The sequence below is a fragment of the Apodemus sylvaticus genome, chromosome 13, assembly GCF_947179515.1.
Source record: "Apodemus sylvaticus chromosome 13, mApoSyl1.1, whole genome shotgun sequence".
Lineage (NCBI taxonomy): Eukaryota > Metazoa > Chordata > Mammalia > Rodentia > Muridae > Apodemus > Apodemus sylvaticus.
The window spans coordinates 73,503,239-73,517,424 of NC_067484.1; the positions used below are offsets into that span (position 1 = coordinate 73,503,239).

At 52.5% G+C, this 14,186-nt stretch overlaps 1 protein-coding gene across 5 annotated transcripts in view; it reads right to left on the reverse strand.

Moving 5' to 3' along the window:
- Positions 1-13,956, reverse strand: part of Bin1 (bridging integrator 1) — a 59,330-nt gene extending 45,374 nt beyond the window's left edge. For 2 of the 5 annotated variants that reach the window (XM_052156073.1, XM_052156071.1), the window contains exon 1: positions 13,674-13,952. In XM_052156073.1, coding sequence (XP_052012033.1) covers positions 13,674-13,757 — 84 coding nt within the window. In that variant the 5' untranslated portion in view covers positions 13,758-13,952. Of the gene's footprint in view, positions 1-13,673 lie in introns of all 5 variants that reach the window. The other 3 variants (XM_052156076.1, XM_052156074.1, XM_052156075.1) reach the window with 3 other exon arrangements.
- Between the last annotated feature and the right edge of the window lie 230 nt (positions 13,957-14,186).

Here is a 14,186-nt window from a genome sequence, read left to right on the forward strand (position 1 = left end):
ATGTCATTAGAGCCACCACTCCTTGCCCCAACGCGAGTGTGGCGTTATTCCCAGCCCAGGCATGGGGGTGGAGCTGCCTCTTCAGCCACCATCTCCCACCCCCTCAACACCTGCCGCCTGGGCTCTGGAAGAACACAAATGGGCCGAGTGCACCAGCTGCCTCAGCAGGCATAAAGCCCCGGGTTCCACTCCCAGCACTACAAAACAAAAACAGAAGCATTGAAAAATTACATTATTCCATAAAACACTAAACTTGTTTTATTGTCTGTTTTGGTTTTTTTATTCCTGCCTCCTCTCCGAGCAACAAAAGTGAATTGTGGGGAGAAGGCTCAGTGAGTAAAGTGCTTTCCTTGAAAACATGAAGACCTGAGTTCAATCCCTTCCCCCAAAACTCTATGGCATGGTAGTCCATGGTAGTAGTTCTCGCATGGAGAGGGCACAGAAGAGCTCCCTTGTATGGTCTGTGGGAGTCGCTAATTAGCCAGCCTGGCTGGATCAGAGAGCTCCAGGCCGGTGAAAACCTTTGTCTCAAAGAAACAGGGTACCTGAGAAATGACACCTAACGTTGACTTTTGACCAATACATGCATGCACACACATGTGAACACACAAACACACGGGAAAGAAAAAAATCATGGGAATTCATATTTTCCTTACAACTTTCCATAATTCCTTCCTATAAGGGACTAATCAGTGGTGTGGGGTTGCCTGTCTGTAGTCCCAGCACTTGGAAGGCTCTGGCAGGGGGACCATGAGTTCAAGACCAGCCTGGGCTGTATAACCTGTTCCTGTCTTGGCAAAGAAAGTGGCTGAGAAAACTGAAGAGAGGGTGCAGAGGTCAGAGAAGCCACTGACCTCCTCCCTCTTGATGCAAGTCAAGGGGCAGTGGGGAGGAAAAGGCTCTGCCAGCTTGTGTGGTCTTAGGAAGGCTCCACACTCCAGGTCCTAGGGAGCACAGCAGAAGAGCGTGATGAGGCTCAGAGCGGTTGAGCCCTGTCTGGAGAGTACTGCAGCCTCAGTGCCTTGCATGATTTCTGCTGGGGCCCTGAGCACCACTGAACTCAACACTTCAGGGATCCACCAGCTCAGAGGAGCCGAGCGAGGAGCAACCAGAGGGCAGTCACAGTTCTGCAGCCATGGACAAGTCACCTGGACCCCTCTCCTCTGCAGCAGATGTTGCCCTCTATGATGTCAGAACTCTTGGAGAGCATTTGCCAAGAGCTAGATCCCAACATCTGATCTTCACTGCCTCCTGTGGTGGAAGGGCTTAGGTGTGGAGCCCAGGGAGGGTGGCATGGACTCCCCAGCAGGAGAGAGGGCAGAGGTCCCAACCCAATCGTCACATATCCTCTGATCAGACTGTCCCACTGGCTCCTAGCTGCCCCTGCCCAAGAGCCTGCTGCTTAAAAGCAACCATTGTTGGTTTAAGAATGAACTGAAGCAGAAGGCAGGAGAAAGGGCTGAAGGCTGGCAGTAGACCGAAACCCAGCAAATTCCACAGGCTAGCCCTTGGCCCACAGTTGGTAGGGCCAGTGTGACCTGGGGCCGGCCCCCTGCAAGAGGTGACTTACTTCTTCCTTCCCCACAGAGCCTCCAACCCCACTATCTTGATCCCAAGCTGGGGCTGGATTTACCATGGAGGCCACAGAGCAGTCTGACCCGCGCTGGTCTAAGGTGCTAGCACACACCTTGTAAAAGGCTGCCTCTCTGACCTGCAGCATCCTGGACTGACAAATAGTGACACCTCAGCTCTACGAGGGAGGATAGATAATGTCCTCCATGAGTAACCTTCCCAATGTCAAAGGGATTAGAAGGAGGGTCTGCCCCTCAGTTGGGGACAAGATTCAGTCTGTACTGATGAAACTGATCCTTAAGTCTCCTGCCAGCCTTTGATGGCTCATAGAGTCCCCAACCTTTCTTTCATGATGATGGGTATTTCTTGACCCAGCTGTTACCACCACATCGGGGACCAGAGCAGCTTTTTCATATCCATCCCTGAACCTCTGGTGACATTATTCATAAGAATACCTCAGTTCATTCACCCTGGCATATTTCTGGAGTCAATAGGAGGTCTAGGGTCATGGAGAAATCCCCAACGCAGTGCAGGGTCCGGTTCACTTTCTCTGGAGCGCGCTAGCCTTCAAGGTAGCCAGACCCTGACCACATGGGAGTTCCATCTAAAAACAAGGACTCTCTGTCATTTGCTTTAGGGTGGACACTTCCCCCTCACCCATCCTCTTGTTCCCTGTATTCAAGAAGAGGACAGCACAAAATGGGCAGAGCCAGGACTGAGGGGGTGGCTCAGTAGGAGACAGTGTACAGACCTGGGTTCCAATCCCTAACTCCAGCACTGGGTGGGTGGCTAGGGAGGATACAGCAGGGATACCTGGCCAGGCTGACTGCCAACCTAGCTTCAAGTTCAGAGACCTTGTCTCAAGGGAATAACGTAAGAATGATCTATCAGGACACCCAACATTCTGACCTCCGTGTGTATATACTCTACTCCCAACTAATTCTCATTCTCTCTCTCTCTCTCTCTCTCTCTCTCTCTCTCTCTCTCTCTCTCTCTCTCTCTCTCTCCCTCTCTCACTAAGCAAAACCAATCTGGGCACAGAATGAGAGTCCCAAGGCTTCTCTTCAGAGCTCCTGTCTGTCTGCCTCCTCCAGCTGCAGCCCCAGCCTGGCATCACACACAGGAGTTCAATTCCTAGAGACCTGACACAACCACAAAGAAAACGCAAGGCCGCAGTGGTAGCTCCCTGCAGACCATAGTGGCCTTCCCAGGATCTCTGTGAGGTGGAGCAGATTAATCCTATCAGGAGACAGGGGGCCAGGGCGGGGTTGGGGACAGGTTCTCTCCTCTCCCTTTTTAGAGGAAACGTGGACTCAGAGAGCAAGCAAATCCGCAGGCCAAGTTCTCTCCCCTCTCTGAAGTTAAATCTTCTCAACTATCCCTAAGATGTCTAAATTCTCTTCCTGCCTTTTATCCCATCCAGCTTCAACTGGCCCCCCGGCCGTCTTGCCTGTGGTCCCATCTAAGTCAGAATCCCCTTCTACCCCATCACACATGCCTGATCACTTGGTCAATCCCATGGACAGTGCTACGTGGAATAGAACACCTCGTGCATTCTTGGACCTAAGAAACAGGTAAAACAGAGCAATCTATAAGCATGGAAATGGGGTCCACTAAAGACCTCTGGGTATCAGGTCAGTGCCCGCGGCTCAGTGGTGAGGCCCAGGTTTGCCAGAGCCCAGGCATCTTGGCTGATGTCCCAGGGAGAGGCTGAACTTAGAAAAAGGTCCAAAGAAAGAAGCTGCAGCTGTTAGAAGGCGGCTGAACCAGCTAAGGCCACCCTGTCACCCTACCCCTCTTCCGGCCCTGAAGCACCAGCAAAGCAAGTGAGTGAAGCACTCACCAAGGCAGCCATGGAAATCTCCACCTCCTCACCAGCCAACAACGTTATAGCCCTCCATACAACAGAATTCATTGTCTTCATCTCCCCCTCCCCACCCCCCGGGATCTGCACCTACAGCCAGGCGTGGCCACAGCTGACAGGACCCAAGAGTGAGACAGTCCCATGCCTTTCTAGGCCAATGGCTAAAAAGGGTGAGTGGGTCCCGACACCTCTGCTCACCAGATCCACTGGTGCCACCCCTTCATACCCCCTACCCCTATACCCCCCTACCCCTATACCCCCATACCCCTATACCCCCATACCCCTCCAACAGGCCTTTAAGAAGGCCTAAGCGGAACCAAATATACAGGAGGCTGTCTATTAGCCTCATCTAACCCGAGGTCCTTAGGCTTCTTAGAAATAGCTTGTTTCTACTCTGGCCAAAGTTACTCCCTCTGGGAATGAAGAGCTCACTTCCTCTCCCCAGCTGTCCTGAGATCCTCATACCTGGAGTCAGTAAGATGCTAAAAGACTGACTGCTTGGTTGAGCACAAGCTGGGGAGACAGAAAGTTTCCAGATACAGCTGAGACAGAAAGCTAAAGGGCTTGACCCAGGAGGCCAGCAAGACAGGTCAACGGGCAAGGTGTTTGCCATAGGAGCAAAAGAGCCTGAATCTGATCCTCAAAACCCACATCAAAGAGTCAGGATGCAGTGGAACCAACAGTCAACCCCGATTCTGGGAGGCAGAGACTGGCAGTTCCCTGGGGTTCACTAGGCAGTCAGTTCCAAACTGTGAGAGGCCCTATCTCACAAAACCAAGGTGAGAGCAAGCCAGGAAGCTGGGCCAGTGGCTAAAGGCAATCGCCACCGGAAACCCTTGGACAAGATAGATAGATGATAGATAGGTAGATAGATAGATAGATAGATAGATAGATAGATAGATAGATAGATAGATAGTGATAGATAGATAGACAGACAGGCTGGTATGGTAATGTGTATTTGTAATTCCAGCACACCTACAGTGAGAGAGAAGAAAAGAACAGAGAATTGTCTGGAAGGTCATGGGCCAGCTACCTGAAGGACACATAGGAGCAGCAGAACCTAGAGACACATCTTCAACAAAGTGAAAGGTGAGAACCAGCTTCCAAAAGTTATCTCCAAACCTCCACACACTCCTTGACACAAACCTTCACTCACACAATATGCATTCTAGAGTAATTCATTAACTTAAGAATTAATTTAAAAAAAAAAAAGATGAACAGAATCGTGAAGTTGACTTCTGACCTTCACACGCGCGCGCACGTGCACACGCAAGCACCAGCTAGCCCTAGTCTGTGGCAAAGCCACAGTTATCTCCTCAGCCTGGCCTCCATTTATCTTTTCTCGGCCTTAGGAGAGAAGGCCAACTGCATTAACTTTCCATCTCAAACAGGCCTTGAAAGTTCTACTTCTGTGACTGCCAGGAAACCTGTCACCTTGCCCTGGAGCTCGGCTCAGGACTACCTCCTCTCCTCAGCCTCCCCAGATCATCCAGGCCTGTCAGGGCTCTGTGTGAGAGGTGGGCAGCTCCTCCCTCTCAGCCTCCTGACCCATAGTGCCCAGGTGCTCAGGGAGAGAGACAACCTCTGGCCCAAGTGAGCCACAGTCTCCCCAGAATTTAACTCAGGTCAGATGTGATGCATACAACACGAGGAATCCTTGGGGGTTGTCCCAACATGGTGCCAGGGCGGCTGTATGAGGAACGGAGCCTGTGGTAGTAGGACCTGCAGCAGCTCTGACAGGGGGAACACCTCCCTCGCTAGACCCGTAGTAGCTGCTGTCTGTGGCCACCCACGCACTCCCATGATGACCTGGGGCTCAGCTCAGTGCTGGGCCCTCACGCTGCAGTGGGAAGATGCTGCAGCCTAGGCGTCCTTCCAAAGGACACTAGAGACACAAATGCCCTTTTCCCAGAAATCCCCGGAGATGATCTGAGGCTCCCTCCCAACCCCGTGTTGTGACCCCAATCCATCTGTTGTGAAACTTAGGATCTGGGGAAGAAAGTAAGACAAAAGTGCAGGGTCTGGAAGAAAAATAAAACCTAAGAACCACCTCTAAGGATGGAGAGCCGCCAGCTGTATGTGAGGTCTCAGGCCTAGCAAATCGCGCTGTCCCAGCCCTTGGTCCATACAGCCCGGTCCTTCTGTCTCTTGTAAGTTTGCTCATATAGGGCATTCCTCTGCTGAGGACCAAGGTCCTGTTTGTCATCCAACCTAAAGCAAGCAGTGCTCCCACCCCAACACACAGACACACACAGAGACATAGACACACACAGAGATACACACGCGCACGCATGCACACACACACACAGCCCTGACCAGCCACAAGAACCATCTGACCAGGCAGCAGATCTGCAGTCACTTGCTGAGATTTGACTCCACCACGTGCCTAAGCTATTTACTCATCCATCTGACCATGGAGGAAGGGAGACCTAGATTATGTGGCAGAGTAGGGTGGGATAGCATCCTCTAGTATAAATAACCCCAGTTCCACAGCATGCATCCCTCTCCACCATGAAACACAGCCTCCAGGCCTGTCAGGCATCAGTGCTGTCTCCTGATGTCAGAAGCCATGCATCCTTCAGCATTAAGTACACTGGCTTTCTGATTCTACAGCCCCAGATTCAACAAACTGAATATCAAAAACATTTCAAAAGACAAAATGGTGTCTGAACACACACAGACGGTTTTTCTTGCTGTTGTCTCGTGAATGATATACAGTGTGGCATGTGTTCACACTGAATTGGCCACTGTAAATCATCTAGAGAGATCTGGCAGCATATAGGATGGTGTGCATAGCTAGTTTCTATGCAAATATTTCATTAATTTATGTAACACATTTGACCGCCAGAAGACTTGGACATTTGCACCCTGGGCATCCTCAAATCCATTTTCTAAGAACCTTTAGCAGTGATTTCATGCTTAGAATACCTGCTGTGTGCTGGGCTGGAGCTCCAGACACCACAGAGGCAGGAGACAGTACCTTGCCCTTGAGAGTAGAGACAGGATTTACTCTCCAGCCTGGGCCTAGGCCACAGTGGGTGCAGTACCAGGTCCAGAGCAGGGGCTACACACTGAGAAAGATTTCCTAGCTTATATAGGGTCAACAGCATAGTATTTCCTCCCCAGAACATTTTTTAAAACCCAGTATCTCAGTGATTTTATAAAAGGAATTTTGTAGCAATGATAGAAACTAAAGTATACAGTTTATATTTTAGAATAAAAAGAGTTTCTAAACTGGAGAAAGGACTCTGTTGGCAAATTCAAGCATAAGGCCCAGAGTTCAGATCCCAAGCTCCCTCCTAAATCCCAGGCACAGCAATGTACTCCAGGAACTCTGGCACTGGAGGAGGCAGATACAGGGGTCTCACGGGCAGCAAGCTCCAGGTTTGAACAGGAGACATCTTGTTCCTAAAACTAAGGTCCTCTGGTCTGCAGCATCCAGTGTGAGACTGAGCTGCCACCTTCAGTCTTGCTCTGGAAACCCAGGCCGTCCACATACAGTATAAATTTCCATCCCAAGTGGGATCAGAGGTACATCTTATTTAAGGGTCAAGTGTATTAGGGGCCAAAGTCCACCTCACCTCAGGAAAGGTGGTAATCTATAAATCTGGTTGGGTCAGAGAGACAATCTGAAATGTCAACCACAGAACCAAACTTTTTTTCTTTCTTTTCTTTTCTTTTTTTAATTTTTTTTTTTATTTATTCACCATTGCTCTCTTCAGACACACCAGAAGATCCCATTACAGATGGTTGTAAGCCACCATGTGGTTGCTGGGAATTGAACTCAGGACCTCTGGAAGAGCAGTCAGTGCTCTTAAACGCTGAGCCAACTCTCTAGCCCTTCTTTTTTTTCAAGATAAATTCTATTACATCTGTTCATTCATTCATTCATTCATTAATTCATGTGTATGAATGTAATTCATGTACATGTGTGCATATGTACCGTGGCACACATGTGGAAGTCAGCCCTCTTTCTTCCACCACATGGAATCCCCGGGGATCTGGGATAGACCGCTGGTGGTCCGTCTTGATGACAAGTGCCTTCTTTTGTCCAAAGCCACCTTGCAGCCTCTCAGTTTCTTCACTGAAATGGTGGCAAGACAGAGCTGTTTATTATGTGTGGCTGTTATTATTAACGATATTAGATGAAGCTTCCCTTGGACAGAAAGAGCAGCCTTTTTCTCCTCCATTCCCCAGCTCTGACCCCTTAATGGCTTAAGGGCATATGCAGTTAGGAGGTGGCAGCCTCTTACAGGGGGCTTTAGAGGCCTGGGTGCCCTGCTTTCCCTCCAGGAATCCTCTTCTGTGACAATAGAACAATGAGAGATTAAATGGGTCCTACTGGTGACTCTTGGGCCTGGCCTGGCCTAGCAGCATCTGTGCAGACTTCCATTCCAACCTTCAAGTACCTGAGGAAGCACGTTCCATTAGTCCTGTTTTAGAAGGGGACACTTAGGTTACAGAGATTGGCATGATTTGCCCAAGGACAGGAGCAGTGTTGCTATGGGGAGATGATTCAGCCCATGATCATCCATTGCTGCAGTGTTTGGATGGGATCTTGTGAGTAGACCCCAGCATTCCAGGCCATCTTTGACACCTTTGGTAGTAGTATTTGTGAGGTGCCTCTCCCATACTCCCCAAAGTCCACTCTGAAAGGCACCCCCACCCACCTGGCCCTGCACAAACACCCAAGCCAAGATACACACCTGCCCCAGCCTGTCCGTCTGTGGTATAAAATTTTAGGATTAGTAGCCTTTTCTTTGCATTCGTAAGACCTAGTGAAAGCTTGCCAAGGAGGCAGCTTTTAGGAAAGCACAACACACCAGACACCCAACAGGAAGTCCCCACGGCTAAAGACGTCCTCTCACCCGGAGACTAGAAGCTCCCCTAGTCTTCCCCATCTATCCAGCCACCCACATCTGTAGTCACATATAAAGACCCAAGCTCAGCCACAAATGGAACACGTTCCTGCTGTGACCACTTGGGTGATGACCAGGTATGTCTCCAGCTAGGACATCAGCACCTCTTCCTCACACAGTGGGTGCTACATGTCCTATAGGATAGATATGGAAATTCATCATCACTCCAACAGTGTCAAGAAACAAAAGACCAGAGAAGGGGGCCCAGGTTAGTTTATTTGTAGGAGCTAAGTTAACTCTAAAATATTCTGATTCAAAGTCCAAGCGTTCTGCCATCAAGACTGCCTCTATACACAACACTCACTCATGTGCATAGACACACAAGTACACAGTGTATGTACACACACACACACACACACACACACACACTGTTATCCTAAGCCCTAACCAGCTAACAGCTCAGCAGGGATTAGCTGTCTACAGAGGCCTATAAGGGACACTCCCAGGGAACGATCTGAGCAGTGGGCCTTGTAGGGAAAGAGGATTCCCAAGGAGGTTCTATGACAACAGTCTACCTATTAGCCGATATGTAGCGAGCATGTACTATATAACTTGCATCTGTCAAAGGCTTCCTGTTCTTCACAATCGTGCCTGTGAAGAGAATGTTATCCCCAGTTTATCCCTGGCCTGGTGTGGCTGGAAGGACCTGCCACCTGACGAAGGTCCTGCAGCCAGTCAGGGGGACCTAGAGGCCCCCCCATGACCTCGGCTACCTGGGATAGAAAATCTACCTCAGGGAACAAAGTCATATGAGGCACATCCCTTGACTTGCTGCAGCGGATGGCTGAAGCTTTCTCAGTGTTGTCCCAGCCTCACAACTTGGGAAAGAACAGACTCAAGGCCCCCCAGGGCAGAAGCCAGAGCAGGAAGGCCACAAGGGAACCTCAAAGGATGAACAGTGAGTGCGGGGTAAAAAGAGGTTCTGCCTCCGCTGCTGGGAGACTCTCTGGGGTGCACAGACTCCCACCCCAGCATACAACACTTAATTAAATCTAGCCTGAGTCTTTCACCCAGCCACACCCTCCCTCTCACAGAACTGAAATTCGCACCATCCTCACTGGCCTTCATACCTCTTGATATACGTGTGCCCTAACCATCCACCACCTCTCCCTTATCTACCAACCCCCAACATAATAGCAATAGCCTGGCTTCCACAGGCCACAGCCAGTATAGTACTGAGGCCACCAGGCCTGAGGGGGCGGGGCTCGGGAGGACCCCCCACGGGCATGCTTACAGCTCTCCTACACCTTCCTGAGCCCAGGGTCTCCACAGCATCTCCCCTGTCCCCGTTCCCGGGTCCCTAACACCCCATACAGGATGCAGGGTCTTGCAGGGAATAGAAACCACTTACATAAAGAAATTGCAGGAAATCTGATCTCGGCTGGAAGGTTCAGCAGAGCCTGTCCAAGCTCAAGGAGAGAAGCTCAGTGCGGAGAGTTTCAGACAGAGAGGAAAAGAGATGAGAGAGGGCCCGTGAGGGAAGCAGACAGAAAGGGGATGTAGAAGATGGGTTCGTGGAGATCAGCAGCTTTAGGCTGGGTCCTCCTGCAGAAGTGTAGCCAGTGGCCCAGACGGCCTCAGTTGCAAGGGCTACATGTTTCTAGCAGGCAGCCAGCACTATGCAGCAAAAGCCCATTCTGTTAAAGGGGGCACACGTACCTTTCCCCAGGGAGCTAAGCTACTCTTTGGGTCACTCCCAGAAGCTTCATGTTCAAAACCAGCTCATACTAAGACGTCTGATGTGCTTCCCCCATGGGAAGACCTCGCTTGACCATGCAGAGGAACACAGTGCAGGTCGCGGCCGTGTGTCAGGGTGGCCCAACAGAGCATCCTACAGCGCAGTTTACCTCTACGGGTCAAGGTCCTACAAATAACCACGGCCGCCCCTTTCCTTCGCTGAGCATCCGCTCCACGTGCCAGAGACGTGCTGTGCACTGACAGCCCTGTGCAGTGGACTTCCCACTCCCACTGGTGTTCCAAACACTCTCGTTTGCACCCCTCCAAGCATGCCCAGGGGCAGCCACAGCCACCAAGGGACCATTCCCTCTTTGTGTATTCCCACCATAACCCAAGACCTGCTACCCTACGCTCAGCAGCTGACCCAAAACTGTGAGAGCAAAGCCCAGCCTCCCTCATGCACTCTTCCCAGAGGACTCCTAGGCCATGGACGAGGGCGGGCAAGATTCCACACCCCCACCCCAGCTGTCCTTTTCCCCAACCACCCCATCCCCCAAGGGCCCAGCTCTCTCGCCAACCTCTAATCCTCTTGTCATCTGACCCAGCCTCCACCCTAAACTGGCTTTGCCCGGCCACCCTTCTGAGGCCCAAAAATGGACACAGTCATTTATAGAGGGTCAGCTAAGCCAAATGCAATGGGAAGATGACCTCATGAAGTCCGTGGGCCTAGGCTCCAGGCACACTCGCTCACCGCGGGCACACTAGCTCACCGAAGGCACACGGCGGGCAGCAGTACAGGACTAAGTTCCATGAAGGCCTGAACAGTAAGCTTCCTGCCTGAGGCAGCGTGCAGGGACTCATCCTAGCATGAGGCATGTGTGCAACCAAGAAAGTGGAAGAGAACCAGGTCTGGGCCAGCCAGGGCTCCAAGATCAAGCACCCAAGTACCTATATTCATCATAAGCATCCGCCTTCATTCATAAGCATCCGCTAAACACCCACCAGAGCCAGACAGATACAAGAGGATAGATGCCAGCACAGATGCCCAGGGCAGTGAAGGAGGCAGGTGAATCAAAGGCCGCAACCCAAGCCCATTAGGGAAGACTGCAGAAAGGTGGCTCTCTGACCCACACAGGTCCCCATGACACCAGAGGGCACACTGGCCTTTCTTGTCACTGAGTCTCCACGAGTGTCAGGGCTGAGAAATTGGGAAGAAAAAAACCTGAGGGAACGGGGGCCTTCTTCCTATGCAAATACACTGCAGGCTTTCTTTTTATTACTTCTTGTGCACACGCGTGTAGAGGCCAGCGCTCAGAGCTGTCACTGATCCAGGAGTTCGCTTGTATCACCCAGTTGAGATCCCAGACCTGGGATCACAAGCTCACAAGCTCTCCTCTGCTCCCAGCTTCACACATGGGTTCTGGGGGATGGAACTCAGATCTTCATATTTGTGTGACAAACACGTTTCCAAGTGAGCTATGTCCCCAACCTTCTCTGGCTTTTTACCATGACAGATGTTATCCTTGCCCAGAAAATGCCCTTCCATGACAATAAAAATAAAAAGATTAAAATTGCCCCATGGCTAGTTTATTTGGCCGGGGAAGGTAGGTCCACTGTCAGGACTGCTCGTAAGGCCATGGGACTGAGGTCCCATTAACAGGGTCACTGAACAGGATACAGATCACCACTAGAAGATCCTGGGGAGTCAGCCCAACCAGTATACCCAAGCTGTGACAAATGTAGATTCCAAGTGTCAGAAAGACAGACAGAAGAGGACAGTGTCTAGGTAAGGCACGGGGCTTCCTGAAACAGGGCCTGTAGCAGGCCAAGGAGGGAGAGGATGGGAAGCAGGCTGCTGTCTCAGGATGCCTGTCAGACTGTCTTAGCTTCCCCTGGGCAAATGGTCCCTAACTAATGCCCATGGGACAAAGAGCAAATGCGGCCAAAGACGAGTGCAGGTCCATGAAGCCCCGGGTTCAGCCAAGACCAGCTGTTGGCCAGAGCCATGGTCCACAGCCAACCAGCTGTCAGCCAACTGCCCAAAACCTCTGAGCAGGCACTGAGGAGGGAGATGGCTGCTCAGTGGCCCAGTGAATCAAGGCCATCTACAAGAAAGGAACAGAGCCTGTGCTTGAGGCTCCCAGAGTTGCAGCAAGGAGGCTCCTGCCAAAAAACAAAACACACAAACAGTGCATCTGGGAAGAGGTACGTCCTGGCTATAGTGAACAGCCAGTGAACTTGGTCTTCGAGTGGTGGGCTAGGGAATTTGTCTCAGTTTACTCCCAATATTTTCATTCATTTCCTTTAGGTTCCACACACCTTAGATGAATTACTAGGTCACTAGGAGCCAGGGTGGCTGTGTCTGTCTACCGTTCCAGCTGGGTCACCTAGGTCTCCTCAGCTACCCACAGACTACAGAAAGGTTCCTGATCTCTCTCTTAGCTCTCCTCCTGGATGGGGAAAGGAGCGCCAGCCAGATCAAGGGATTAGCAAGAGCCTCCCCAGACTCTGTAACCCTCTTCTTAGCTAGTAGCCACAAGGTTGAGGAGTAGGGCTCTAAGGAAGATCTACCCGCCCCCCATCACGTGGCTGCATCCTTGGGGAACTCACAGCTCTCAGCTGCGAAAGTCATTGTTTATAAACAGCCCAAGAAAAAGGCAAGCCTGTCCCTGTCCCCACCAGGCCCCAGCCCAGATAGCGCCATGAGGGGCTATCCCTGGCAGAAGCACGGATTGTACAATCTCAGATTTCATAGTCGGAATTGGCAGGGGAAGTGGCGTCAGCAGCTGGCGTGATCCAATTCAATAAGCCAGGGACGGCGTGGGGTAAAAGGCAGGCCAGCAAAGGACCCCCGCCCCCAATCCCTGCATTTCCTGCACAGTCAGGGTGTCCCAGGAAGCTCTGATCCCTTCCCCTGCAAAAACCCCAGAATACTCTCGAATAACAGGGATAGGGTTTCCTGTGGCGCCCTCCACACCCCTCTCTGGGCCACCGGATAGCCTTGAGCCCCCACCACCACTCTCTCCAGCGGCTGAAACCGCCACAGCCCCGTTGGGGCGAGGGGTGCAGAATCTGCTACCCGGCGGGTCTGGGCGGGACTTTCTAGGCCGCAGGCACCTCTTGGAAAAAGGAAAACGATCCCTCTTTCAGGGACTAAGGTAGAGAGGCGGTAGGAAAAAGAGGGCAGTGGGCGTACGCACCAGCCAGCTGGGAAAGAAAGTATAGCCTTAGAAGTCTGGGACGCGTTCGGCCCCAGGGGCGACGAGACAGGCTCCCCCCCCCCCATGCAAGCCCCGCCTGGATTGCCCGTCTGGGTCTGGAGAGCTGGGGGTCACCTCCCAGCCTCCTGACCCTTGGACTCCGCGGTAGGATGAGAGTGGACCCCGCGTCCGAGGATCAAACCGGAGCGTGGGCCTCCACTTCTCTGCAGAGGAGTCACGAAGGTACAGAACGATGGGGGAAGGGGGGTACAAGGTGGACAGCTGCGCTCTCCCCCGCTGGCGCCCAGGTAGGGAGAAGGGGGGCACGGTAACTGCAAGGAGACCAAACCCGGGGACTCCTTGGCGGTGATCATCCGGAAGTGACCAGCTAGATCCCTGGGGGTAGGGGTGAGAGGTGTGGCAGGTTTACCGTTCACTCACCTTCTCCTGCGCTCGGGTCAGCTTCTTCTGTACATTGCTGGCGATCTTGCCCGCCGTCACCCCCTTGCTCCCCATTTCTGCCATCCTGGCGCCGGCCTCGCCCGTAGCGAGCGCGGATAATGGCGCGGGGAGGCCGTGCGCGCCGCACTCCCAGCCTCCAGCCCCGGCCGCTCCACCAGCCTGAGCCCTGGCTCCACGCCGCGCACCAGAACAGCTCAGGGGACTGACGGAGACGGAGCGTGCGCGGGGAGAGCGAGTGAGCAGCGCGGGGATCCAGGGAGGGAGGGAGCCAAAGGAGGAGGGAGGGGGCGGGGAGAAGGGACCAGCCGCGGGCGGGTCAGCGGCCCCCAGCCCGCCCCCTCCGGACACGACGCAGCCTTTTAAAGGGCCATTCTGGGATCTGGATCTCACCGCCCAGGAGGAGGGATCCTGGAGGGCGGGCACTGGGGGCTGCGGGTCAGGGACTCCCCGGACGTGCTTACGACTTCGCCTAGGGTTGGGGACTACCTATGC